The sequence below is a fragment of the Abramis brama genome (assembly GCF_963993115.1).
Source record: "Abramis brama genome assembly, chromosome: 4".
NCBI lineage: Eukaryota > Metazoa > Chordata > Actinopteri > Cypriniformes > Leuciscidae > Abramis > Abramis brama.
Genome location: NC_139966.1, coordinates 32921514 through 32949178, shown reverse-complemented (window position 1 = coordinate 32949178; position 27665 = coordinate 32921514). Strand labels below are relative to the sequence as shown.

At 39.5% G+C, this 27665-nt stretch overlaps 2 protein-coding genes across 5 annotated transcripts in view; one reads left to right on the top strand and one right to left on the bottom strand.

Moving 5' to 3' along the window:
* Positions 1-23625: 23625 nt before the first annotated feature.
* On the top strand, positions 23626-25742 carry LOC311081814 (uncharacterized protein; the record flags this gene model as incomplete). Its single annotated transcript, XM_084112509.1, has 2 exons — positions 23626-23725; positions 24676-25742. The coding sequence occupies exon 2, from the start codon at positions 24741-24743 to the stop codon at positions 25740-25742; it is 1002 nt and encodes a 333-aa protein (XP_083968635.1). The 5' UTR covers positions 23626-23725; positions 24676-24740.
* Positions 25743-25750: 8 nt separating this feature from the next.
* The window catches only part of LOC311081813 (uncharacterized protein), a 28680-nt gene continuing 26765 nt past the window's right edge, over positions 25751-27665 (bottom strand). For all 4 annotated transcript variants that reach the window (XR_014606012.1, XR_014606013.1, XR_014606014.1 and 1 more), the window contains 3 exons: positions 27566-27665; positions 27235-27374; positions 25751-26830 (listed from right to left, as the gene is read on the bottom strand). Coding sequence is in view for 1 of the 4 variants with exons in the window: in XM_084112508.1 (XP_083968634.1) it covers positions 26049-26830; positions 27235-27374; positions 27566-27665 (1022 nt within the window). In the remaining 3 variants the exon portion in view is untranslated. The remainder of the gene's footprint in view (positions 26831-27234; positions 27375-27565) is intronic.

Genomic DNA, 27665 nt, shown 5'->3' with positions numbered 1-27665 from the left:
AAATACTTATTTTCCTCACTGTACATGTGGGGTTCCGTGGGTGCTCTCCTTCCTACAGGAGCTGTTGGATAAGGGCAGGTCCCCTTCCACGCTCAAAGTGTATTTGGCGGCTACTGCAGCGTTCGCAGAGACAACGCGCAGCCGTGCAATAGGAAGGAACGAGCTTATTATCCGTTTCCTCAGAGGAGCCAGACGGATTAATCCCCCGCGGCCCCCCCTCGGTTCCTATTTGGGATCTGTCCTTGGTCCTGGAGGCCCTGAAGGCTTTTCCCTTTGAACCGCTTGAATCCGTGGATTTGAAGTACCTTTCGCTCAAAACCGTTTTTCTGATAGCTCTGTCTTCAGTAAAACGCGTGGGGGATCTGCAAGCGCTATCCGTTAGCCCTGCATGTCTTGAGTTCGGACCAAATGACTCCATAGTCATTCTCAGACCGAGACACGGTTACATCCCCAAAGCGATTGGTACCCCCTTTAGGGTGCAAATCATCTCCCTGTCGGCTATGCCAGCATCTGATAGCGGGGACAGCCATAACCTCCTATGCCCCGTTAGGGCGCTGAGAGTTTACATTACGCGCTCCGCCGCTTTTAGGCGTTCTGAGCAGCTCTTTGTTTCTTTCGGCGGACGCACCAAGGGTCTCGCTGCCTCGAAACAGAGCCTGTCCAGGTGGATAGTGGACGCGATTGCAGCAGCTTACGCCTCCAAACACCTGCAGTGCCCTTTGGGTATCAGAGCCCACTCCACTTGAGGCATGGCCTCTTCGTGGACCTGGTCCAGTGGAATTTCTATTCACGATATTTGTATGGCGGCGGGTTGGGCCTCCCCATCGACATTCGTGAGGTTTTATAACCTGGAAGTTCCCGCCTTGCAGGCTAAACTGTTGTCAGTATAAGTGGCATGTATGTTCTGCCCAGTCGCTCATGTGCAGACTACGTTCACGTACTGGTAATATTTCTGGTATGGCACCAAGGGAAGAGTATTTTTGTACACAGACCGGCTGTGCCGCTCTGTTCCTTTGTTCCCCCGTTACGCGCTTGTGTACCGGTGCTGGCCCGCGCCACTGGCCACCTGTCCTACACTCGGTCGCGCTGGGGACTATTCTCTCCACACATAGACCGGTGAGACCGCTCTATTTTTCCCCTATGTACTGTGTGGGCCCGCGCTGCTGGCCGCACTGCTTACGTTGATATATAGACCGGCTGTGCCGCTCTATTTTATATATGAAGTGAAGTGCTTTGTACATGTGCTGGCCCGTTTCTCCGACCGGCCACCTGTTTCAGCATGTTGTTTTCCCCGGTCTCCCTGGGACTCATGCGCTGGATGCTCGGCGTGCACGGCGTTGACAAGCAACTTACGCAATACGAGAGAACCTCTCGTAAGAGAACGTACTCGGTTACCTAATGTAACCTCGGTTTTCTCTAGAAGAGGGAACGAGTATTGCGTAACCTGCCGTGACGCGCCACGAGCTTTTGCGCTTCAGACTACGAAAACCAGATTTTCAGCCTGTGAGCCCTCCTTATATACACACTGCCCACACCCATCCTGACGGTTAGAAGGGTGTGGAGGGCGCGACGTCACACAGGGCTCACTGGTAGGCTGCAGCAGTTGCCGCCGGGCAGCCAATGAGCACGCTTATATAGCCTGCCATGGTCTGCCGGCCACCGCACTGCGTTGACAATGAATACAAAATTAAGGATAATTTTTTGGCTTCAGATCTCGAAGAAAGAGAACTTTCCCGTAGTGTAAGCAACTTACGCAATACTCGTTCCCTCTTCTAGAGAGAACCGAGGTTACATTAGGTAACCAAGTACGTTTTCGGTTACAGAACAGCTGAAATGAGTTAATTCAATCAACTCTGAGTTGACTGACTCTGAGTTAAGCGCGTGCACCACAACTATAAAAAGCCATTATCAATGGAGCGCAGATATTATGAGTCACCATGGCAACAGCGCCAGACAAAAAGAGGTCTGCATATTTCTCACCAGCAGAATTGGATGAGCTGCAAGCATATGGAAAGTACGAACACATATTATTATTAAATATCGGCTCCGGCAGCGAAGGACAGAGAGTTTTCTAGGGAGAAAGTAGTTGCTTGAGTCAATAATTACTGTTATACAGTGATGGGTGTAATTAATTACCAAGTAATCTAAATACTGTAATTTAATTAAAAGGGATTACTCTTAATTCTTCTGTAATTTAAAGTAAAATCTGATGTGATTGCATTAGACTATAGAACAATTCTGTATATTTAACATACATTTTTAAAAGGTATATTTAAAAATATTTAAAAAAAATATCTTGGGATAATATCTCCCTCTACACACTTTGGTCAATTCAAGAATAATTCAAGAATAATTCATGTAATTGTATATTGTTTATTTTAAAGCATTAAAAGTGCAGTTTCTTGTCTCTCTTTGTATTGTTCAAGTGGTTGAGGTTGATATGGGATTTAGTAATTAGTAATAAGTAGACCAATACTTTCTAAAGATAGTCTAAAGATAGTCATTATTACATTAATCTAATTACACTGTTGAAGATGTAATTTGTAGTTAGTAATTAATAACTATTTTAGAGTAACTTACCCAACTGTTATAATATCAGAGGTGAAACTGGAAGAACAGTATGTTAATTTCATGTAGATGTAATCCTGCAGGTATTAAAAGAACATGGCAGCAGCTGAAAATGAAATCTAAAAACATAATTCAATCAGGTAAGGCTTGAGCATATCATGGGTGTAGGCTACCTGACTTTACAAACATTTGACATATTAAATAACTAAATAGCATCCAGTGTCTAGCAGTGCAGCAGCAATTTTGGCTGAGGGACTTCATCAGAGCCAGTCACTCCCGAAGATCCAAGGGCCCTTTTTTGGGTGTTATTTTTTATATAGGCTATTTTTGATATTTCCATTTATTTTTCTTTGGGTTGGGTTTTTTGTTGGTCCCAACAGATTCTGATGGTAATACCTGTCTTTTGGAGGCCTACAGAGGTAATGTTAATATTATGTGTCTACACATCAAACAATCTACACATTCAGAATTTTTCACATTTTTATGTGGAGTAGCCTATAGAATCTAAGTATAAACGGGTATTCTTATCTCTCCCCCCGCCCCCAGAGTGTGGAAGAACAGCAGGAGGACGGTCCATCAACTTCTGTTGCACAGATGAACACAGTTCATAGATTTTCAGTAAATGCCAGTTTAATTCTGTAGAATTTGTTTAGAACTACATTATGTAACTCTAATCTACAACTGTATTTTCAGTTGGCAGTTAAGGAGTTATATAGACTTCATCTCAAAAAAATAGAAAAAAACAGCAGTAAAAACAGCAGTGAATAAATGTACCGAAAGAATGAATGAGGTGTTTAAACACCGCTTCCTCTTTTAAAAAGGGGAGGAGACCGAAAGAAACTCTGGGTTTACCGAAGAAAACCTGCTCCCGACCAGGTTAGGTTCACAGAGTAAGTTACCATGGTAATTGACTCTGAGTATAAGTTACCTCTCTTTCAGAAACGGGCTTGACTTACTCTGCTTTCTCAGGTTTGACATACCTCCCATTCTGAAACAGAAAACCCAGAGTTTCCCTCATTTCAGGGTTAACATACTCAGAGTTTTCACTTAACCTCCTTTCTGAAACAGGCCCCTGGGATGCTGAGATGATGAAACTGATCAGGAAGATTATTAATAAAGCAATCTTTAGTGGCAGAAGTGATAGGTCTAACATATTTGTAACACGGAGTCTTGGCTAAATGAAGTTTACATGAGACTAGATAATGATCTGTGATGTCTTCGCTCTGCTGCAGAATTTCGGTCCGTGTACTTGGCGGCCAACGGATTTTCGTTTTGAAAGGAAAAAAACAAAAACGAAAAACGTCCGGTTTCCCAATTACCATTAGTAAATAGGAAAACGAAAAACGGAAAACAACCCATTACTCGTTTTTTGTTTTGATATTAAAAAACATCTCGTTATCCGATTGTCCTTGATGTGTTTATAGATGGAAATCGGAAATCAAAATACGCATGTATAAAGTCGTAATCCTTAATTCTGCATTGGTATTTTTTTCGTGACCCGGAATCGATCGTAAGTAGTAAGCGGTTGTCATAGATACACCTATGAGCAGTTGTATGCTGCATACCCGGAAGTCATTTGAACATCACCATAGAACACCAGAGAACATAGACAGTTAGAATGATACGGACGTAAAAATGTTTTTAGATGAATATGCTAGTTTTATTTTAGAAAACCAAAAGAATGGAATGTCTTGTGGGGATATAGCAGCTGCGTTGGGTTCACAGTTTGGAACGATACGGGGGTTTTCTGAGAGGAGTGTGCGGAGGTGGTGTGCTGAGCAGGGACTTGTTAGGAGGAACTTCTGTCCTGACGGCCAACTTGAAGTTGAAATCGCTGAAGGTATTGCTGAGGTAAGTTTTTTTTATCAATCGCCGTTTACCACTTTTGTTAAATATACAAATTAATGCCACTCTTAAACAAAAAGCTGACCACAGCTAGGCCGATGCAGTCACCAAACATGTTTTGTTTATCGATAGATGCTAAAATCAGTATTTGAAAAAAATGTATCACTTAATCACTTTATCACTAAGTAGAATGTTTAGGCATAACAATTAACCCTCTGGGGTCTAAGGTGTTTTTGGGGCCCTTGGGATGTTTTGACATGCCCTGACATTTGTGCTTTTTTCAGTTATTTATAAACATGTTAATGGCAAAGGTGTAAATTCACTCTATATAGCACAAACAGGGCTACCATAATTTGTGAGCAACATGTATGTAGATGTTTGTATTTTTAAGAGAATAATGTTTATGCGTGGTTATTGAAAAAACTAAAAATGAAAGTTGCTGAAATAAGACCACAAAACTCATACTAAATATGTGTCCACAAGACTTTTGACTAATGGATGTTGTCGCTTCGTTTTCTGGCTTCAAAATTATGTGAAAATAGTCTTGCTTTATCGTTCACATAAAACAATACATTGATTTAAATGGTGTAAGACAGGTTTTGCTTGGAAAGCCAATATGCGAGGGGGGTGTGAAGGAGGAGTGGTTTACACCTGAGAATACAATGTCCCACCCATTATGTGTAATGACTTGCATAATGAGCCATTAATTCATGTGTGACACTGACTGAGCCACAAGAATGAATGCAAGGACAAAAGATATATTTAGAAGAAGACTTATATTGACCATTTAAGATTTTGCTTACATCTATCTTGTAAATATGTTTTGCTATTTTATTAAAAAGGTTACAATTACAATAATTACAATTTCAACAATATTTCAAGTGCACTCTTTCTTTGTAAAAACATGATTATAGGCCTACATTTGATCATATGTATTCATTAGTTTGAATATAGCCAACATTGGAACATCTAACATCTTAGTTGATGACTTTATTTTTGACAAAAATTGTATTTTATATATTATATATATATATATATATATATATATATATATATATATATAACAAAAGCTTATTTGATGTGGCAGTATATTCTACAGTAAAAACTGTACCCAAATCTAGTCAACAAAATGTTGTCTTTCATATTTCGCCTGACTGTAACATTGTTTTTATGAAATATTAGGGCATATAAATGTTAATTTGCAGTTTAATAAGTTGCTTATACAAAGACATTTTATTTCAACATATTTCAGTCGATTTTTACTCATCTCAAAGCATTTTACAAAGCCTGAACAAAGAATGAGAGGAGATTCAAAGGTTTTGTTTTTCAATCTGTTTTATTGTAATTCCTCTATGTGGAGGAACTAAATGTTCTAAATTTGCTCTAAGCAAATCAAATGTGAGCAAAATAAAAAAATAATCAGTCGGCTATAAACAAAGCAATTGTGAGCGATAAATAAACAAAAGTAAAGGCAGGTATCTCACAGTAAATGCTTATGCCCCGTTGATGCGGGCTCTAAGCAAATAAAATGTGAGCAAAATAAACAAAAGTAAAGGCAGATCGCTATCCTTCGGAAAGGTTAGCAGAGCACACACATAAGGTTCTGTGTGCAGTTCCTGTTCAACTGAAGACATAAGTGAACATTGCATGCCTGACATTTCCATGGTGTTAATTGCTTTTTACCACGCACTGCTTTGCAATGAACACATGAGCGGCGACCAACTGTGGCAACATCCCTGTCATTTGATGTCAGCTCAGCTCCTGGAACTGGTACATGGTCACTATTGGTCTGTTTTGGTGCTGTTTTCTGTGACACACCACAAAGCTCTGTTATAAGCTGCTCCATAAACTCTTTATGGGACAAGTTACCATGTAGCTCTTTGTGCACAATGAAAGAGTTGGTGGAAGCAATGTCCAAGAAGTGTAGAAAGATCTTTCTGTACCACTTCATGGTTTTGTGTTGTGCAGTGTAGTACTGTAACAGCTGATCAGACAGGTCAAGAGGGGACTTGTGTTTGTTGTAGGCAGTCACAGGTGCAGGACATGGAAATGTCTTTGTCCTCCATGTGTCTTGTGTTTTCATCCTCCTCTGCGCAGTGTCTCCTGTATAAGCAGGATGGATGGTAGAACAGACAGATACCTCTCGTGTGTCCATCCACTTCACAAATACAAGAGGTCCATCCCGAATCCACCTGATGGATCCCCTGGCAGATTTTTTAGAGAGTGAATTAGCTGCATTCCGAGGGCAGTCCTTCCTGTTGTCCCTGTAAGTCCCACATGCACCAAACTTCATTGCAAACAAGTCTTTTAGGAGCTTTGGACTTGTATAAAAATTGTCCATGTACACATGGTACCCAGAACCCAAAAATGTGTGGTCTAAAAGAGATGTTACAGCATCATATGACAGTCCATGGCCTGTGGGAAAGTTGTTCTTTCCTGTGTACACAGAAAAGTCCACAGTGTATCCATTCGATGAGTCTGCAAGAACAAACAACTTGAAACCCCAATCTGGTTGGCTTGGCTTTCATATACTGCGTCATACCTGTGTGTGCTTTGCATGCCACCATTCTTTCATCCACAGCTAAGTTTCTTTTAGGATGATAGATGGCTTTACAAGCATGACGAATAGTGTCCATGAGAGGTTTGACCCTGAAAAGACGGTCATGTTCAGCTGTGCCCCTCTTTCTGTCATTATCCATATCTGCATCTGGGTGACTCATGTGCACATTCCATGAAATGGTGCGGTATCTGTCCCGGGACATAACTGTAGCTGGAAAGGGTACGGAGAAAACACTGCTTTGCCACCAGTAGACGCTGATGGAGCTGACCTTCACCATGGCCATGTAGAACAGCAGCCCAATGTAGCGGTACATCTCACTGATGCTGATATCTGTCCATTTATATTTGCAGCCCGTTGCAGTTGCCTTGGCAGCCTGAGCATTGGTGTTGTGGCACAGAGTTGACACAGCACTTTCTGAAAAAAATTGTTTGAATAGACTCATGGGTGAATGTGAGTCTACAGGGCTCAGTTGTGGTCCAGTTTCCCGTGCAGGAAGGAATCGCACAGTCTGCGGAACGATGTCAACATCAGTCTCTGTTTTCCATGCCAGAGTTGACTGCCTGTTGCTTGCCTGCTGGTTAGCCTTGGCTCTCTTCGGGACAGGTGCTTGGACAAGTTCATTGTCACATCTGTAAAAAACAAAACAAAACACACTGTGAGCATACTGATAACACAATCAAAGACACTGTATTATTATCATTATCGATCACTAATGGCCATGGATAAAAAAAAGACAACAGTTTTTGTACTATCACACAAGAATATGTACTTTTATATTATGACGATGTAAACACAATTATATTTCATCTGTAAATATTACGTCTGTGGACTTACTCGGGATGATTCTCCATCGCACTGAGAACTGAACACACCTGTGTGCCCCTCTGCGGGGTGCTGGAGAAGGAGAGCTAGATGCAGCCACATTCCTAAAAAACAACAACAAAAAAAAAAAAAAAAAAAACTGTTAGCATACATTATCCAAAGTAAACTGATGGGCAATTAATTGTTATGGACGCACAATGTATGTATATATCTGTTGATGGTCCATAGGACAGAGAAATATCACAGCGTCACCGCGAGTATCTGTTTATGGGCCATATAGACCGCACGCATTTAGTGACGCACGCAATGAACGGATCGTTCGCGAACGACACATCACTACATTTCAAACATTTACACCTGTATTCACAAACCTCTGTGCATAAGGCAGTATTGAAGCATGATAAGCAGTGTCATAGTCTAACCAAAACCATACATTTATATATATAATGTCTAGTATTTAGACAGTAGGCCTAGGCTATCACATATTTTACCGGAGGCTGAAATATATTTATACTAAATCACATTACAGTTAAGCAGATATTCGCAAATAAGCTACATTAAACACAAGGCAGTATTTTAGCATGATAATCAGTGTTATAAGCTAATCAAAACTGAGTGAAATATATTTAATATACAAATATGTTTAGAGAGTAATAGCCTATCACATTGAAAAAGTTTACACTTGAGCATATACACGAATGTTAGGGATATTGTAAGGCAATCTTTCCTGTAAGATGTCAAAAGCTAGCCAAAACTAAGCAAAATATAGTCTAAAAATTCATGAGTTTTATATTATCAGAAAAAGAATTATATAACAGTAAACAACTTACTCCGAACTTGTGTCCTCGGCGGGATCAATTCGCTCTTCAAAATGCTGCTGTTCGTCGTCCGAGTTGCAATCTTCCTCTGAGGAAAAGGTGAATTCTTCCTCGCTGTCCAGAATCATCTGAAGGGCGTCTTTACCGGAGAAGCGTGCCATACTCAAAACGCGATGAACTATCAGTGAATCTGATGAAGAAACTGTGTTTGTATGGCATTGATCGGGGGGCGTGTGCGATGCATAGATCACCTAAACTATTTACCATGTGAATAGTGCCGGGGGCGTGGCGGCCTCAGCTCATTAAAGATAATGAAGGGAGAACGAAAAAACGGTACCTCTCCTTGCTTTCAAACGGATTACATAAGCTGAGAATATTTGTTTTTTATATAATTTACTTCATTTAAAAGAAGAGATTTCAAGCTTCATAAAGACATATCTCACGTGTCTGTGTGAGAAGTATTCGCTGAGTTCATTTTCGGACGCGTTTCAGAATAGACTTCACTGACAGAGAGTGGGCAGAACTCGCATCATGTTTATTTTTCTTTATTTGAAAAGCACAACACTTTGTTTTTATTGTGAGTATACACAAAAAAAAATTGAATCTTAACAGGATTGACTGATGTACAACACTTAAATTTAAGATCAAAATCAACAGAGTATTTAGAGTCTCGTTTGCACTCTTAAGAAAAAAAGCGAGCTGGTATCGCCGGCGATACCGCCGACCCCAGGGGGTTAACATTTAAACTAAGTTGCACTCCTGCTCTCAGACTGGATCGTCTTTCGGCCGAAAAATTATGACAGGCTATCTATCTGCAAAAGGGGTTAAAGCTTCTGAGGGCAGAATAGGCAAAGTGTTGAGACGTATTCATCAACCCTACCACATTGCAAGACAGCAGGAGAGGTCATAGCATTGTTTTTTTTTTCTGCATTTCAATAGAACACATCAGGGCCCTGTTTCAGGAAGCAGGCTTAACAAACTCTGAGCTTTACCCTGAGCTCTGAGTTGACTGACCCTGAGAGGTGAAACACAGTTTCAGAACAGCTCATAGAATTAGTTCAATATTCAGTATGTTGAACCTGATGGAAGTCACATATTCCACGAGTGGAATACGCTGAATACAATTTTATATTTTTAACTTATTGATCCTTCCTCCACTCCTGTTTTTTAAGATAAATGTCATGGTCCGCATTGGCACACATTCATATTTCTAGTGCCACTGGATTAGATTGGAGGCTCTGCTCTTTATTCACCCGTTGCCATGGTAAATCGTAGTATCAGAGCTTCATTGATGATAGCTTTTTTTCATCCCCAGTTCCCCACTCATGTGCTTCCAACCGGTTTAACGAGTTGATTTAACTAATTCTATCAGCTATTCTGGAACCTAAAACTCTGACTTTCCCATCTCAGATTTAGTCAACTCAGAGCTTAGGGATAAGCTCAGTGTCTGTTAAGCCTGCTTGCTGAAATAGGGCTTCAGATGTTTGGACCCCACTGTAACTTAGGTGTAGGTGAATCTTATCATACAAATCAAGGATTATTGAGATTTTATAATAATGTCGTTCTTATATTTTAGGGTGCCCGAAATCTGAACCCAATACCCTACAATGCACAATACATGGGGCACAAGCTACATGTGGATCAGAATGAAAAGCTTGTTATGTTTGGAGTGACCCATGTAATGGCTATCGATGGTTTCAGCAAGAAGATTGTCAGTCACTCCACTATGCAAATAAAGAACAACATCATCATTTATGAGGAAGTGTACACTGCCCTACAAAGCAAAAAGGCAGTAACTACGCAGAGTGCAGAACTGAGAAAAATGACTTTAAAGTTATCCTGTCATCCAGCCTAAGTAGTTGTAGGTAGATTATTGGACATGTGGCTGTTTTGTTACTTTATATTAGCTTATTTTTTGTACATATCAATCCTCATATTTAATTTGATATTTTACCCCTATTTTGCAGTTACTGTGTATTACTTACCAAAAACGTGGCACCATACCAAGGAAAAAGGCAGTAACTACAGATTCTCCAAAAACTATTTTGCCACAACTTGGGCTCTGGGTGTGTTGGATACACTGTATTTGAAATAATTGGAACCATTTGTTTTCCTGAACATGGATATACCAAACCCAAACTAATTTGACCATTTTAGGTCAATATTTTCCACCCGGAAGCTGTTCTGGTGCTGAAACGGCTGCTTAAAGTCTCACATTGCTAAGCTGTATCAAGGCCCAAATGGGGACAATTTATTTTGAATAGGACCACATTATTATGTGTGAGTATTAGATTAATGTGTGTCTGGGGGTGTTTCTGTATCTGTAATGTAGTATCTGCTATACCTACAAATCACATTAATGTTAAAGCACTGCAAAACAACTTTTCTTTGGAGCAATATAGGCAAGTTAAAAATCATTTTGCCTAAGTGTTTCTAAGGCTTTTCAAACTCTTATGATGATAACTAAGATAAAAAAGTTGATGATTTTATATGGTGCAGTATCTGTTTCAGTAGGTTTATACTGTAAACACAAAGTACTGAATGAAATGAATACATGGGACAGAAATTAGTAAACATACATTTAATAATAGATTGTATATAGATATATATAATAATAATAATAAAAATAATTGATGAACACCACATTTCATATGGTTATTACTCCTCATCCTCCACAACATTGCTCACAGGCAGGGAATACCAGAAAACCCTCCTGTTTGGTGGCATGAGAGGACAAAGATTACAGATGATGTCTCTCTTCTTGACCTCCTCAACCCCTCTATTCTGTGGTCGCAAAAGAGTGGGCACCTTCAGCGAGAATTTCTTCATGAGGAAGTCCAATTCCATAAATTCATTCTCCGTATAGGATAGTTTGTAAAAGAGGCTCTTGGAGCCACGCCGCACCTGTATCTTCGCCATCTCCCCAAGCTTTGGTGCTTGCGCTTTCTTGACCTTGACGGTGGAGTGGCCATCCCTCCAATCTAGCACATTGGCATTCTCCAATTTGACAACATCCACCTTCCTGGAGTTGGAGCCTGCCACAACACTCACAAAGTTATCGAAGTCGTAGACCACACCACCTGGACAGCTCCTCATTTGCTGCTCAACGCCATGGTGGAAACTGTCTGCACTCATGAACGTGTGTCCCCTCTCAAAAAACTTTTGTGTGATGTCCTCCTGTGAAATGGTGTCACTGTTCACACGAGTGAGGATAGAAGGCACCAGTTCTTATTCTGTGCACTGCAGTTGTCCACCCAGAATATGGTGTGGCGTACATTCCGCTCCTTCTCCAATGCAGTTGTGTATGCTGATGTAATTTCCGCTGCACTTCGCCCAGCCATTCCCTCGTGCCACAATACAGAAATGGTGTTTTTTTTGTTTGTTTTTTACCCACTGAGGCAAATGTTTCGTGGTATGCCACGATGCGACGAGTAAATACTGCTGACTTGACTCCTGGCATGCGTGGCAGCATTATCACCTTCTGGAGGTCCACGCTCCGAACTGATGTCATGTCCGGCCAGTCCCTCTCTGCATCTGCCTGGTAGCTTTGGCGGCTCTCTAGGGCAGACTGCTTATGTTTGTTCCACCTTAGGCACTCTCGGCAATCTGAGCTTTCAGTCTCCCCTGTGTGGCAGTTCGCATGTTCAGCATGTTCCAAACAGTCCTCACATTGCTCCTCCCCAAGTTTGGCAAAGCTGATTTTTTTGTCTTTTACAATCTTCCTGTATGCTTCATAGGAGCAGGCGTTTCCTTTATCCAGGTAGTCTGAATGCATCATCTTTATTGTGATGTCACTTGGCAGGTACCGTCGATTTGGGGCATGCTCCCGTCTGTAATGGCTCACACAAGGATGGAAGGACTCAATGTGGTCATCAAGGGTCTTCACGTCCATCTTGTTGACTGCAGCCTGCCTTCCTCTCTGGTCCTTGGATGGAACCAGTGGCCTGGTGTTCGACTTCCCCATCATGGAAATGACTAGACTGTCATTTTTAGGGTGGTAGCCCAATGATGACAGGAAAAACATTTTGCAGATCTGTCTTGGCTCTCCTTTCTGGTTTTGCAGCCGGTAGATGAATGAGTGGCCACGGCGACTTTCTGGGCCGGTTGTTGTTCTTTTGGTTGGCATTGGGGTAACTGAGTAAAACATCCATGATCGTCTTTCTGTGTAGGTCATCTCCCAGTATTGACTCCATATCTACCTCCGTCTTTCCTCTGAAATATGGTCTGTACACCTTCTTCGACATTTGGCACCACATGGCTCTCTCATTGGTGGTCGACGTGATTCCACATCAGGCTGTGGCCCTGGCTGTGGCTCTTGAACTTGTTCCCCTGGGTCTCCAAGTTCCACTTCAGTCTGTGTCATCGTAGGGGTTGGGACATAATCTAGGTCTGTAATGTCATCGTATAAGCTGTCCACGCTGGTGGTATCCAGTAAAGTGTCCAGGATGGTCCACTCCATTTCTTCAGCGGGGGGCAGGACTTGCTGCCTCTTTGATGGAATACCTACATGTGTATCTTAAATGAAAAAGAGAGAAAATTAGTGGCATGAATGTAAATCCACATCTGTCTGTGTCTGTCTGTCTGTCTGTGTACTGCAACAAATTATTATTATTATTATTATTATATGGACCTACAGGACAACATCTTCACTCTGATCAATATATGTATATTGATGTCTGTATATCATAATATTTCATTGTACAGGAAATAACTTCAAAGAGGTCCATGACAAAATAATGCATGAATTAGGCTAACACAATAATAAATTAATAATTTTGCACCCTTAATGAAAATGAAGAAAGAAAAGCCAACACACAAAAACGCAGCCTGGCTTCATAAGTTACATTAGGCCTACAATAATAGGATAAAACATAGAAGCTTGCAGTCATGCAGAGGGACAACATTTGCATAGGTTAATATAATTAAGGGGAATCCAAATTAAATATATAATTTTATATTCAGAAGAAACCGTGCAATAAATAAATGCTTAGGAACAGGAACCAATGTGTTTGAGCCTGAGAGGTAAGGGGGGCATAAATACCTGCCGGCTCGCTCTGCAGAAGTTTGTTTTTGTTGAAAGCATGGATGCTTACAGTAAAGAGAAAGATGTCAGTTTTGCTCACAACTAGCTAACTTCTCTAAACAGCGGACATAGTCTTCAAACAGCGGCCGCGAAGAGAGTGTGTTTTAAGTTGAACAGACACCTGTCACGTTACAGAATAACTGTTACACCGATAGCTGTGTTTATGGACAGTTATATTCTCCTGCTGGACAACAACGCTGTGAATGATTAGCCTATGAAAAAAGAAGACGCCGTTCATGTAGGCTAATAAGAGCGAAGAAGATCACTCTGGCTGCTTGGATGTTATGGGATAGCCTGATGCCTTTAGAAGTTTCACCTCCGCCCAAAGGTTATCTTTTGGTGCTGTTTCTGTCTGTCTGTTCGTTAGTAAGATAACTCGAAAAGTACTGTACGGATTTGGATGACATTTTCGGACAACATGGGTATTAGGACAAGGAACAGATGACTACATTTTGGTGGTGATCCGGAACATGGGACATTTGGAATTTGTATTGCCTCAGTGACCTATTAGGCTACCTTGACAGAGGTTAGTGCTCTCCGAGTGCTTTTCTAGTTATTAAATATTTTTCCACCGCTGGTTGGATTATACTGTAACTTTGTGACATGAACAACAAAATGATGACATGGCATCGGCGATGATGCGAAGTTACAGAGGATAAAGTTACAGCTAGGAGCAGGGAGGATCAGGGGCAGGTAAGCAAAGCTATTTAAAACATTGCCTGTCAATTAGCATAATGCTATCTGAATGGACCTCTGAGAGGAAGTCCCGCCCTGGCAGCTGACAGGTGTTTATATTGTGATAGCCTAGCCTCTAAATGTTTAATCTGTCACTGTTACTTACCATTCTCCGGGTATTTTCTTTTCAACGCCAGTTCGACCATCTTCTTTCCCCGGCTTTGTGCCATCTCAAACAAAATTTGTGTGAAGTTAGAAGGGAGACACTTTGACATGTTATCACTGTACGAAAATGTGGTTCACCATAACTACGGCCCTTTTAAAGATGCAGTTAGGTCTCTTATTGATTTCACCAGAAGGTGAGTGTGACCTGCAGTGGTCAATAAAGAAGCAGTATACTTCCAAAAATAACATTTATTACAGAGGAAACTGTAAAAGTGGTTTCAGTCCATAACAAGATAAATTGCACTAACAATGCAGTAACTCTGATTGTTTACAATAAGCACTTACCATCTTTGTTTCTTTGTAAAGTCTTTGTTTTAAATGTAATTGTCATGTAAAGAAGTTGAGCTTTTGTATAAAAATCTAGCTCATCAGATCACAATAAAGAACATAACATCAGTTAATCTGTTTTAACTACTTCCTCTAAGAGGTCAATTGCTGTTGAGGAACAAAAAGCAGAAAGACCCTTAACCTGGTGCACCTTGGAGTCAAACTCTTGAGCTCTGCATTTCAGACAGTTATCTGCGGTTAACAGCCACTGCTCCACACATGTTTGGCATCCAACCAGAGACTCGCAGCATGTGGAAAACATGGGCTCTTCCATTAGAGCTGCAAGGTTGTAATCAAAGAAAAATATGCATAATGACATTTAATAGTTTATTTCAATATAAAAAGGAAATTAACATGTACTGTATATGTACCTACTGTTACATAACTTACACATACCTTTACAAATTAGACAGGTGAAGGCGTCCTTTAAAGTGTGCAGACAAGCATCTGGCATTACTGTTGTGGTTTTTGGACTTTGCAAGCTCAGACAGCTGGTTTATGGTTGTAGTGATGTCTTGGATGCCCTCTGCAGCTTGCTTTAGTTGGTTCATTTTACCAATGACCTCGTGCACTCAAACTGTCTTCAGCCCTTCGACTTAAATGTAGGATCAGAAAAGAAATGATTCAAGATGCATTCAAATGGTGTATTCGGTATGAACAAATGATTACACATATTTCTGAATATTTTCATATTTCAGTATTTTCAGATAGCAGTGCAGGGGTGGTAGTGAAATCACTTTTTTCAGCTCATGAAGTTACTAACCCCCTAAGATAAATTCTGTTTTTGAAATCTGGTGTATATCTGGTTTAGGCTCATGCTAGGGATATTGTCAATATTCTATATATCTTTCATTTAAGCCCAGTACTGAATCTGTCAGACAAACACAGAGGTCACATGACTTCTTTAAACCAGAAATAACACACATTTTTTCACAATTTCCGCCTAAACTGTATGCTTTCTTTTATCCCTGTGGCATGAAAGAACACCACGGACACAAAACTCAACAACTTCAATACTCAAGACACTCTGATGACTCAGAAAATGTATAATATACCCATACTATTTATTTGTGAGAGCCTTAAATTAGACTTGTGCAGCCAGTACAAGTCTTCAAAATAGAATAGAGCCAATAGAATGGAGACCTATTAGTTGTAAAAGTCAATAAAGAAACAGGTTGTAAAGTGAATATATTTAATCAAAGACTGGTTTGTATGTTGATGTCCATTATTTTATTATCTAATCATCATCATTTTCCATGTCGTCCTCGTCTTCATCTGAACTTTCTACACAGGTCACCTGGTTTTCACACTCTGTCAGTTTACACATGTCTGTGTACCTGAGGCCATTTGCAAGACACATACATCGTGGGAGTGAACATTTTTTTGTGCAGTTGCAGGCGAGTAGATCCAGGACAGCTTCAGGTGCTGGCTGGCCTTCCATCCAGTGCAGCACCAACTGTTCACCTTCCTCCTCTGTCTCCATCTTCCATCCTCTTCCATCCTTGTCTTGTCACAGAATGCTAAAGACATGATAAAGACATCATGAACGCTAAGAACGCTAAAGTACGCTAAGAACTTTATGGGCAACTAAAGGAAGAACGTTGTCAATGTTAGATGGTTTTGAAAAGCCTGATTGGTTCAGAGATGGCACAGCTCAGTGCTCGATCAAGATAACAGCAGAAGCTGCTCGATCCCATGACAGATATACAAAACAGACCACCTCCTCCTTAAGGAACTCTCAATGACCCCAAGGTTGAAATCTCTTAAAACCAAAGAGACTGAGACTTTAACCCTTATGTGCTGTTGGGGATGTTTTCATCCACTATGGGGTATTTTTTAGTCTAAATTTGGCCATAACTTTCTCTGTGTTTCAGCAAATGGAATGATTTTTGGTGACAAATCTTATTTTGACACATATTTTGGGAAAATGCTTTGAAATTTTTCAAAAACTCAACAGTACACTGTGGGCAAATTTACTACCCTTTCGTTATGTTTGTGGCTGAAAACAGCCACTACTTTAAACTGCTGTAAAAATATATCAGATAAATATTTTTTTCAATTTTTTTTGCATAAATCTATTAATCAACCTCAGTCCTGCTCAAAAATACTAAATGTTTAAAAAAAATTCAGGATTTTAACTCTTTAATTGCCAAATTCGTAAATGATGTCACTGATTTGGGAAAAAACACACACAAAATGACTCATTTTCAATATAAAATGTGATTGTGGACTGGATTTTTTTTTACCTTTTATCACAGTCTTGGACATGTCAAAGATTAGAAACAACATTGGTTTTGATGCATTGTTAGTTTTTGTGCAGCATCAGATTTTAACTTTTTCTCCCTCATTTACTGTTCGTGGCTGTTTTTGCCCCATTGACTTCCATTATAACCACATTTTTTGATTGCAAAGTCATGACACCATATAATTATGCATTTTTGATTGTTGGTGGTTTTCCCTGTTGGGAAGAGGTAAAATTTGTAATTTTTACTGTTGATAACCAGGTGGCACCATTAACCCTTTAGATAGGCCTGTGCAAAAAAAAGCTTAGTTTCTGGCTTTTACATGGAGTTATATGGAGTTTATATGGAGCATAATAAAGTGTGTGTTTGTGTGTGTGTGTGTGTGTGTGTGTGAACTCACCTTGATGCGTCTGAGAAAATCAAAATATGCACCTCAGCTCTCAGAACTACATGGAGTAAACAAAAACAAAGTAAGTGTATTTATGCATCTGCTGCCTTTTGATGGTGAGAAATGCAGACTAAACAAAAACAAAGCAAGTGGATTTAAACGCGTGCATGCAAGCCTGCTGCTCATTTGATGGTGAGAAGAGCAGCAAGCAACATGAGAAAGGGCTTGACTTGTAGTGAAGTTTTAGAGATGATTATGCAGCCTGACCCCTCCAGCGAGCTGCATGATGTATCGTCTTCTCCCTCTGACACCACAGACTCAGGAGAGTCAGATCCTGATTTGGATGTGGCACCCTCATCATCCTCTCTAGCTTCCACTGAAGGCGAGGAGGATTCGGAGGATCCTGGATCTGGGTAGATTGGGAGAAACGGCGAAGTGTGGTTTTCCACTAACGCGGAGACAACTCCCTTTCTTCAGCCTGCCAGAGGCGTGACTCCAGGGCCGACGCGCTATGCCATCACAAAGCATAGTCATACATGTTTGTATGACTGTACAAACATGTATGTGTTGACGCAAGTCATGCTGACAATGAGGTCAATCATCTCCTCCATAAAAAACAGATTGAACACGGAATCCATGTTCTGGACCTTTGCGATGGCATAGCGCGTCGGCCCTGGAGTCACGCCTCTGGCAGGCTGAAGAAAGGGAGTTGTCTCCGCGTTAGTGGAAAACCACACTTCGCCGTTTCTCCCAATCCACCCAGATCCAGGATCCTCCGAATCCTCCTTGCCTTCAGTGGAAGCTAGAGAGGATGATGAGGGTGCCACATCCAAATCAGGATCTGACTCTCCTGAGTCTGTGGTGTCAGAGGGGGAAGACGATACATCATGCAGCTCGCTGGAGGGGTCAGGCTGCATAATCATCTCTAAAACTTCATTACAAGTCAAGCCCTTTCTCATGTTGCTTGCTGCTCTTCTCACCATCAAATGAGCAGCAGGCTTGCATGCACGCGTTTAAATCCACTTGCTTTGTTTTTGTTTAGTCTGCATTTCTCACCATCAAAAGGCAGCAGATGCATAAATACACTTACTTTGTTTTTGTTTACTCCATGTAGTTCTGAGAGCTGAGGTGCATATTTTGATTTTCTCAGATGCATCAAGGTGAGTTCACACACACACACACACACACACACACACACACTTTATTATGCTTTTATACTCCATATAAACTCCATAATACTCCATGTAAAAGCCAGAAACTAAGCTTTTTTTTGCACAGGCCTATCTAAAGGGTTAATGGTTCCACCTAGTTATCAACAGTAAAAATTACAAATTTTACTTCTTCCCAACAGGGAAAACCACCAACAATCAAAAATGCATGATTATATGGTGTCATGGCTTTGCAATCAAAAAATGTGGTTATAATGGAAGTCAATGGGGCAAAAACAGCCACGAACAGTAAATGAGGGAGAAAAAGTTAAAATCTCATGCTGCACAAAAACTAACAATGCATCAAAACCAATGTTGTTTCTAATCTTTGACATGTCCAAGACTGTGATAAAAGGTAAAAAAAAATCCAGTCCACAATCACATTTTATATTGAAAAATAGTCATTTTGTGTTTTTTTCCCCCCAAATCAGTGACATCATTTACGAATTTGGCAATTAAAGAGTTAAAATCCTGATTTTTTTTTAAACATTTAGTATTTTTGAGCAGGACTGAGGTTGATTAATAGATTTATGCAAAAAAAATTGAAAAAAATATTTATCTGATACATTTTTACAGCAGTTTAAAGTAGTGGCTGTTTTCAGCCACTAACATAACGAAAGGTAGTAAATTTAAACAATGCACAAGGGTTAACTACAAAAATACATAAAATCATCCCAAAACAATTATTGATGGACTTATAATCAAACATCGTTCAACTACATAATTCTATATTGTGTCTACAATCTATATGTGTGTCTAATATGCTTACAGTAGATCCCATATAAATCAGTAATTGTTATAACTGTTAGATGTTTGAATGAAAGTGTGTCTTGTTTACTTAATAATTTTGACCCATACAATGTATTGTTGGGTATTGCCACAAATATACCCGAGCGACTTATGACTGGTTTTGTGATCCAGGGTAACATATATACTATGGGCTTACTCCACGTGAGGTGAGCATGATGGATAAGTGTCTTGAGAACAGGGTAGAAAAGACAAGATTCAAGACCTCTTAATTTGTATTGGACCTTTCATGCAAACTCAATTTAATGTTTGTGAATGATGAATAAAATATTTAAAATCAGGTAAAAGTTAAATAAATACCAACACATACATTTAGACAATTTCTAAAAAAAAATGTGTGTCCCTACTCGTGTTATGATTTCTTTTAGGTCAGAAAGTTTGCCTATCAACTCACGGTGGAATTCAACATACAGCATCCACAAACCTGGGATGAGAAGAAAATGGCGGGGCCTGATTAGTTTAGCTCGTTTATGAAGCAGAACCCCAGACTTTCAGTGAGGAGTCCGCAGGCAACTAGTCTTTCAAGAGCCACCAGTTTCAGTCGTGCTAATGTAGAACTCTTCTTCAGTCGACTGGGGGAGGTGATTGATAAAAACGGGTTCGATGGCAGTGACATATGGAATGTCAACAAAACCAGCGTGACAACTGTCCAGGCACCACACCGGAGTCGTAGCACGCCGGGGTGTGAAGCAGGTCACAAACACACACAATATGCACATACACTCCCCATATTCACACATTTTATTGTTGCAGCCATTCATTTAAAAAAAAAACTATTGTTGTGGCATATCACTTGGAGTACCCTTAGTTTTTGTGCATTTTGTCTACCTGTTATAACTTATAACCCCAGTATATGTCACTACAAAAAAGGACCATCTTGTATTGGTCATCATCTCACAAAGTCTGTGATATAGTTGAAGAAATTTAAATTGTTGCCATTTGTAGTAGACAAATGTGGGTACTTTGCCTAAAAGTTTCAGACGTGTAGCTAAAAAAAAGAAAAAAAAAGGTAGTTTTAGGTGCTGAAGAAAAAAGTGTTACAACCATACCCGGTCTCCCCTACAACAGAATGCTCTCCAATGTTTTCTTTTAGCATCTTTTATGACTTTCCTTACCTTAGCCTGTGCTGTTATACTTAATAAAATCCTCAAATACAAATGTTTTCCTTACTTTTCTTAATGCACGGTTTCTATCCCTTATTGCTTTATTACTGTCATGCTTGGACTCAATGAGGAAGATGAGGCAACGGGTAACAAAATAACAAGAAGCTTTATTCCAATAACAATAGTATATCCAAGAAGAAACAGCATGTGAGGCACATATAGTGTGCACTGTCCACAAACAATCACTGACAAGGACATGAAGGGAACTTAAATACACAGATGATAATGAGACAACAGCTGAAGACCATGATGATGATGACTGGCAGGTGCGGGTAATGGTAGAGGAGGTGCAGGTGTGGGCCAAGGAGGATCAGGGGAACTGTAGTGCAGACAATTACGATGACAGTGACAGTGAAGAAGATGATGACAGTGACAATGAACGTAATGGTGACAATTACATTGTTCTGTCCACCATGGAACTGCTTTCTTCTTATACTTTTCTGTGTTTTTGCAATAATCTTTTTTGCAGTATTAATAACAGCTCCACATATTTTATCATTAAATTCCTCAATATCTTCATTTACATCATTTAATGCAATACATTTTTCTTAATTTTTTTCCTTTAAAATATTCCAATCTGCTGTTTTGAATTTCCACCTAGGTATTATTTCTTTAATTGCTATATCTACTTCAACCCCTAATTTCCATATTATAGGGAAGTGATCACTACCCATTAGAGTATTATTCAATACTCTCCCAACACTTACTCTAGCTAGATTTTGAGACAAGTTAAATCTAAAATTGAACTTCTCTCTGGTGCCATATCCAATCTTGTTGCATTCCCATCATTGACATATTAGGTTCTCCAAATCTAGAAAATCTTCCACGACTTTCCAATTTTGGTCTGTACACCTACCTCCCCATAATGTGCTGAGAGCATTAAAATCACGACTCCATATTATCCTACTTATTCCTGTACTAATGTTACTTAATATTTAATTATTTAATTGTTTACAAGCATAATGAAAATTAACTACTCTTATATTCTGTTCCCCAATCCACACCTCCGCCACTTGTGCTTCATGTTCAGAATTTATTTCCACTTTCCTAAAACCTATTCCTAATTTAATGAGAGTAATTACCCCTCCACCATTTCTGACTGTCCTATCCCTACGTTAAGCCGTATAACCCTGAACTGCAAAACTCAGGTAAGGTTTGAGCCATGACTCTTGAACACAAATTATGTGTGGTTTATTTTTAAGTCATAAAGTTATTATAAAGTCATCTATAATTTTTTTTTATTTCCTAACCTGGCAACCACCATACCCCGCACTATGGGCCCCTTCAAAATTGCAACACTTTATTCCATAGAAGAAAAAAATACTATGGAAGTCAATGGGGTCCATCAACTGTTTGGTAACCGTAATATCTTCTTTTTTGTTCAGCAGAAGAAAGAAACTCCTACAGGTTTGAAACAACTTGAGGGTGAGTAAATGATGACAGAATTTTCATTTTTAAGTGAACTATTCCTTTAAGTTTAACAGTTTCGAAAAGATTGACCTGTAGGTAGAGTTTTGATGTTTTTTATGTCTAAAAAACAATGTGTTCTCTCAAATCAAGGTTTTCTAGTTATTGTCTTGCACTGAATCAGTTAAGTTGATTTTACTTAGAATATTCAGTACTGTCAACATTACATTTAATGTTGTTTGAACCTATAAAGTTTAATTGGAACATCTTTATGAAAGCAACTTTCATTTTTAATTCCACAAAATCAAAGTTGGAGTTCAAAACCATAAAAATAGCAAATATGGTAAACACACCTTCCATCTAAAACACCACTGTCATTTACTTACCTGAATTTATCAATAAACCTGTCTAAGTTAATCCATTCGCTCTCTCTCTCTCTCGCGCTGACTGAAACATGATATAAAATAATTATTTACAATTGAAATAAAAGAATATTTTTTAAATAGTTTATTTGGTTGAACTAAGAAAAACAAGCCAAATTGGTATCGAAATCTTAAAACCTTAGAGGGCCAAAAAAACAGAGTGATCTGTGGAATTCACAGATCTGTGAATCAATTACTGTCCATATTAAGACAGCAAGGGCACCTGTTGCCTATGGATGCCAGGACACTTCTTGCTACACCACAAGATAAAACATCTGTCAGATAGAGAGGAATGGTGTCCTTCTCAGTGTAAACATTGATGGTATCCCTCTTTTCAGAAGTAGCAGTATTCAATTCTGGCATTACTGGCAAAATATTTTGTGGACAAAAGAAGCCTAGTCCCCTTGAGGAGTTTCTTTCTGACTTCTTGAATGAAGACGAGCATCTTAAAGACAATGGAATAAGTTATAAAGACCAGACATACACCATCAATATTGAAGCTCTGATCTGTAATGCGCCAGCAAGAGCATATCTAAAATGTATAGACCAATTATAGGTTTGTAAACATCCGGGATGCGCGCGCATCGTGGTTGCAGAAAGACCGTTAACAGCTGATCATTACAGCTGATCATTACACGGATACGGAAAAGAATAATACTATAATACTAATAGTTCGATTTAAAAAAATTTCATATACATTTTTTATATATATTTGAGTTTATATTTAATTTTCGGAATGTTCTCCGCGTATTTTAACAGTTTGTCACCCAGCGATAAGAACTGTTACAAAATGAAATTAACGTTAGTGAGTGGGATACATCTTACAGATCCATTTGCCATAAAACCTTCTGAATGGTTAAACGATGTAACGAAATGGCCAGCCATCCAGTGGCCAGAGATATACAATTATCTTATCGAAACTCCGAGTGTATATACCCGGGAGAAGTTAAAAGCGTACAAGTCGCTTGATGCGTACAACTTTGTTCTGTGTGGTCACGTCCAAGACATACAATTTCATGATTAAGTTCAAAACTTCGTAGTGCTGAAGACGGAGGTTCTGCCTAGCCAAAGACAGAGTAAGAAGACGGAATTGTACAAGGCCTGGGTTATCGTCAACAAGACAAACAACTGCATTCTTACTGCGAACTGCACCTGTATGGCTGGGTATGTAACCAAAATAAGATTACTATATTACGTTTTCATTATTTACCCATTTCAGCCAGTCTCAGCAATGTAATCAAACAAAATGTAACTTCTTATTTGCTGAAATCATACAACTGTTGGTATGTATAGCCTAAAGCACAATTTAAACCAATGTGTTACTACATTATACAATTTTGTGCAGGTTAGGGTCATGCTGCAGTCATGCAGCTGCACTTATGTTTAAAGTTGAGCTGTGGGTCAGGATGGGAAAGACGGAGAAGAGTTGTACATCAGGGACAAATATGTGGATTAACACATCCAAGAGAGAGGTGAAACCAGCCAGACTGAGTGAGATCAGCTTCAGAAAGGCTAAGAGGACAGACACCCAACTGCAGCCAGTCAGAGTAAAGTGTAGAAAGAACAATGTAAAAGGTAGACACAATCTGAATGTAGAAAAGATCAGGTCGTACATATAACAAGCAGGTATTAATTAGTTTTATTTTATTTAAATGAAAAGGGCAATTAATGAAAAAGACTAGTTGCAATAATAAAGCTTCTGAGGGTGTATTAGGACATGTTGTTCCAAGGTGTTATATTATTTCTGAGTTTTGATTATTTTAATTTGAAGCAATGGAAGTAAATGATTGATGCAAAAACACATTTCTACAAGGTGTCCCAATTTGTGAACATCTTGGAACAGCCTGTTAATACCTAAATGTTGTTTTTAACTTTGGCAGTTTGCTGCTTACTTTTGTACCATTTACTGGACTTGAACTACTTATATTTCAATAAAACTACAAAATGGGGATGTTCTCAAACTTTTGACCAGTAGTGTAATTAATGTAAAAACAGTTTTGTTAATAAAAAGTTAAAGTTATAATCAGTACCATGTAACTATTAATGACATGTAACCAGCTTTGATTGTAGTTTGTATTAAAATAAGGTATCTAACATTTAATTTGTGTATTCAGAACTGACAGATGAAGACATTGCAGACCTGAAAGTATTGGCACCTAATGCAGCTGTGCTCACTAGCATGGACTTCAGTGACACAGACTCCGCATCAGAATCTGAAACAGAGACCGGAGACCTGCCAGAGCCACTCGTAGCTCTGTATGATGCCAATCTGAGATGCCTCTGCCAAACTGAACTACAAGAGAGGTGTGAAGAGACCTTCGAAAAACTGGGGAAGCAGTTAACGAATGACCAGTGTGTAAACCTTGAGCTAACGACTAAAAATCAGGCCCACTCTCAGGCCTGGCACACACACAGAACTGGAAGGATAACGAGCACAACCCTACATCGTGCATGTACCGTAGTAACCGAGAGCGCTAAAACAAACCTTGTAAAACAGGTAATGCACTACAACAAACATGAGTTGTCCCATGTCCCAGCAGTACTTTGGGGAAGAGATATGGAGGACACAGCCAGAAGAATATACACAGAAATAATGAAAGCACAACATCACAACTTTGACGTGGAGCTATGCGGTCTTGTTGTGCGGCCAGACAAACCACATCTTGGGGCATCGCCGGATGGAATGGCAAACTGTACCTGCTGTGGGAAAGCAACTGTAGAGATTAAGTGCCCATACAAATACCGTGATGGTCTGACAGGAAGTAGTGAGGACACACAGTTCTGCTTAGACAAAGCACTTAAACTAAAGAAGAATCATGAATATTACCATCAAGTTCAGCTTCACATGTTTGTATGCAACGCCCAGTACTGCGACTTCGTGGTTTGGACAAAGCAAGATATTACCATCAACCGCATCACCAGAGATGAAGAAATGCTGCAAGCAGTCCTGCCTAAAGCTGAAGTGTTCTTTAAACGCAGAGTTTTGCCTGAGCTGTTAACGCGCACCATGGATCCACTGATGCAAGCACCTGCAGTCTGCTCACACTGTCAAAGGCCAGACTTTGGGATGATGATTGACTGTGCAAAGTGCAAGAACCATTTTCACTACACATGTGCCAGAGTAAGAAGAAAGCTTGTGGATTGGTATTGTGATCAGTGCAAAAACAACAACTCAGAATGAAATGTACTTCGAAGCAAATTATTTAATACAATACTAATATTTTACATAAAAACACTTACATGTGCAATAAGTTATGTTATTTACAATAAACAGTTACATAAAGAATTAATCAAAATCAAGCTATCTTCTTGAGACTAATATACATTTACAAAGGTTTGTGTCCACACACAATCACTATATACTCTTAAGAGGTCAACCTGTGTGAGTTGATTGATTGATTGATTTCTGGATCAAGATGACATAAAACAGTAATCCAAAGGATAACATTCTAAAGTAAAATACTTATTTTCAGCACGGTCCTTGGTGTTACACACAAGAAACAATGGACAGGAAGCAGACAAACCAGACTAAAAAAGACATATATAGTATGAAGAGGGTGTTAAAAAGGTCATAAAATCCAGACTCAGCTGTAATTTGTTTATCCGAAACCCGCCCGCCCCAGCCTGCCGACAGAAAAGTAATGGCTCCTGCAGGTGACATGCCAACCAAATATTTAACAGTGTTGTGGCTTTTATAAGTCGAGTACGTCTGGGCTCTGGAGGTTAAATTTGAGGGTCTGTTGATCAAAATTTCTGTACAGTCAATAATGCACCTGCAACGTTTATATTTGGGTTTAAAACATTTTGGCATATTCTTTAATATTGCATGCTTGCTTGGCCACTTGATGAGAGGCTTTAAAGCCAGAGACATAGCAGGGAGCCAACTTCTCAAAATTCTAGAGATGTCACATTCTGTGACATTAAATCTGAAAGCAATATCCTTGTTGCTGAGTCCTAATCTTAGTTTTAGTAAGACGGCTAATAGATGATCCTCCAGGTTCATAGAGCCACGCACAACCTCTACACTGTCTTTAAGTTTGCTAATCAACCACTCAAAAATGACACTTGTCAGACCTGTGAAAAACAGCACATGCACTGCTTTGCTTTTGATAGAGCTAAAGGAAAATTGTGTTTTTCTGAGTGTTGTCTTTAGTTCCTCATTCTCAGATTTCAGTTTTTTTATGTCCAAACGCAGGTTGTCACACACTGTAGAAAGTTGGCTGTACTTGTGTTTCAGATCATCATGGAGAACCTTTGGTACTGTGGCTTCTGAAATAGAGATTAGATTGTAATTAACTTATAAAAGATACATTGTCACTTGTTTTAGTTTAGCTTTTCTCAATTATTTGATAAGATGTTTTCAAGCAGCATGTGCTAAACAGAATAATGTTCAATTTCATTCACAACACAGTTCTGCTGTATTGAACAATATATAAACAGAATGACCAGATTCATCTTAATAATAGGCTTGTTTGAATTGAACTGGCACTGCACAGACCGATAGGTGAATGACATCAAAGTACCGCAAGAGTGAATAGAGAGTAGACAGCTCCTAATGGTTTTGAATTGCTCTTGCGTTACTTTGATGTCATAAACTGATTGGTCTGTGCAGCGCCGGTTCAAATCGAACAAGCCAAGAGACTGCCATTAGTTAAGATATGAGAAGTTCTTACCAATGCAAGGACCAGCAGCAGGCTCTATTCTGCAGTCATCTGAGGACAGGGAAGCTTCTGCAGATTCTGATGCAATCTTATCAGTAACTTGGTCTGGTGGTCTGTGGGTGGGTTCATCCCTTTTTCTTTTCCTCTTAAATCTGATACTCAGAGATGAGTGCAAACAGTAAGTCCAAAACAGTTTAGTTGGTTAGTAGACAAAAACGATCTGGTCTAACAAATTATATTTACAAAAAAGATGTGACATTACTTGCCATGCATTCTCTGCATATTGATGCATGCAATGTGATCCCAGTTAGCAACTAAATAAGGCATAAGTGACGATATTTACCTCTCAAGTTTTGCATCGCCTTTGTTTATTTCACACTGGGTTGAGAATGAAAAGACAGAAGGGACAAAGTCGGGACTATTAAATTCCATGGATACCTCTC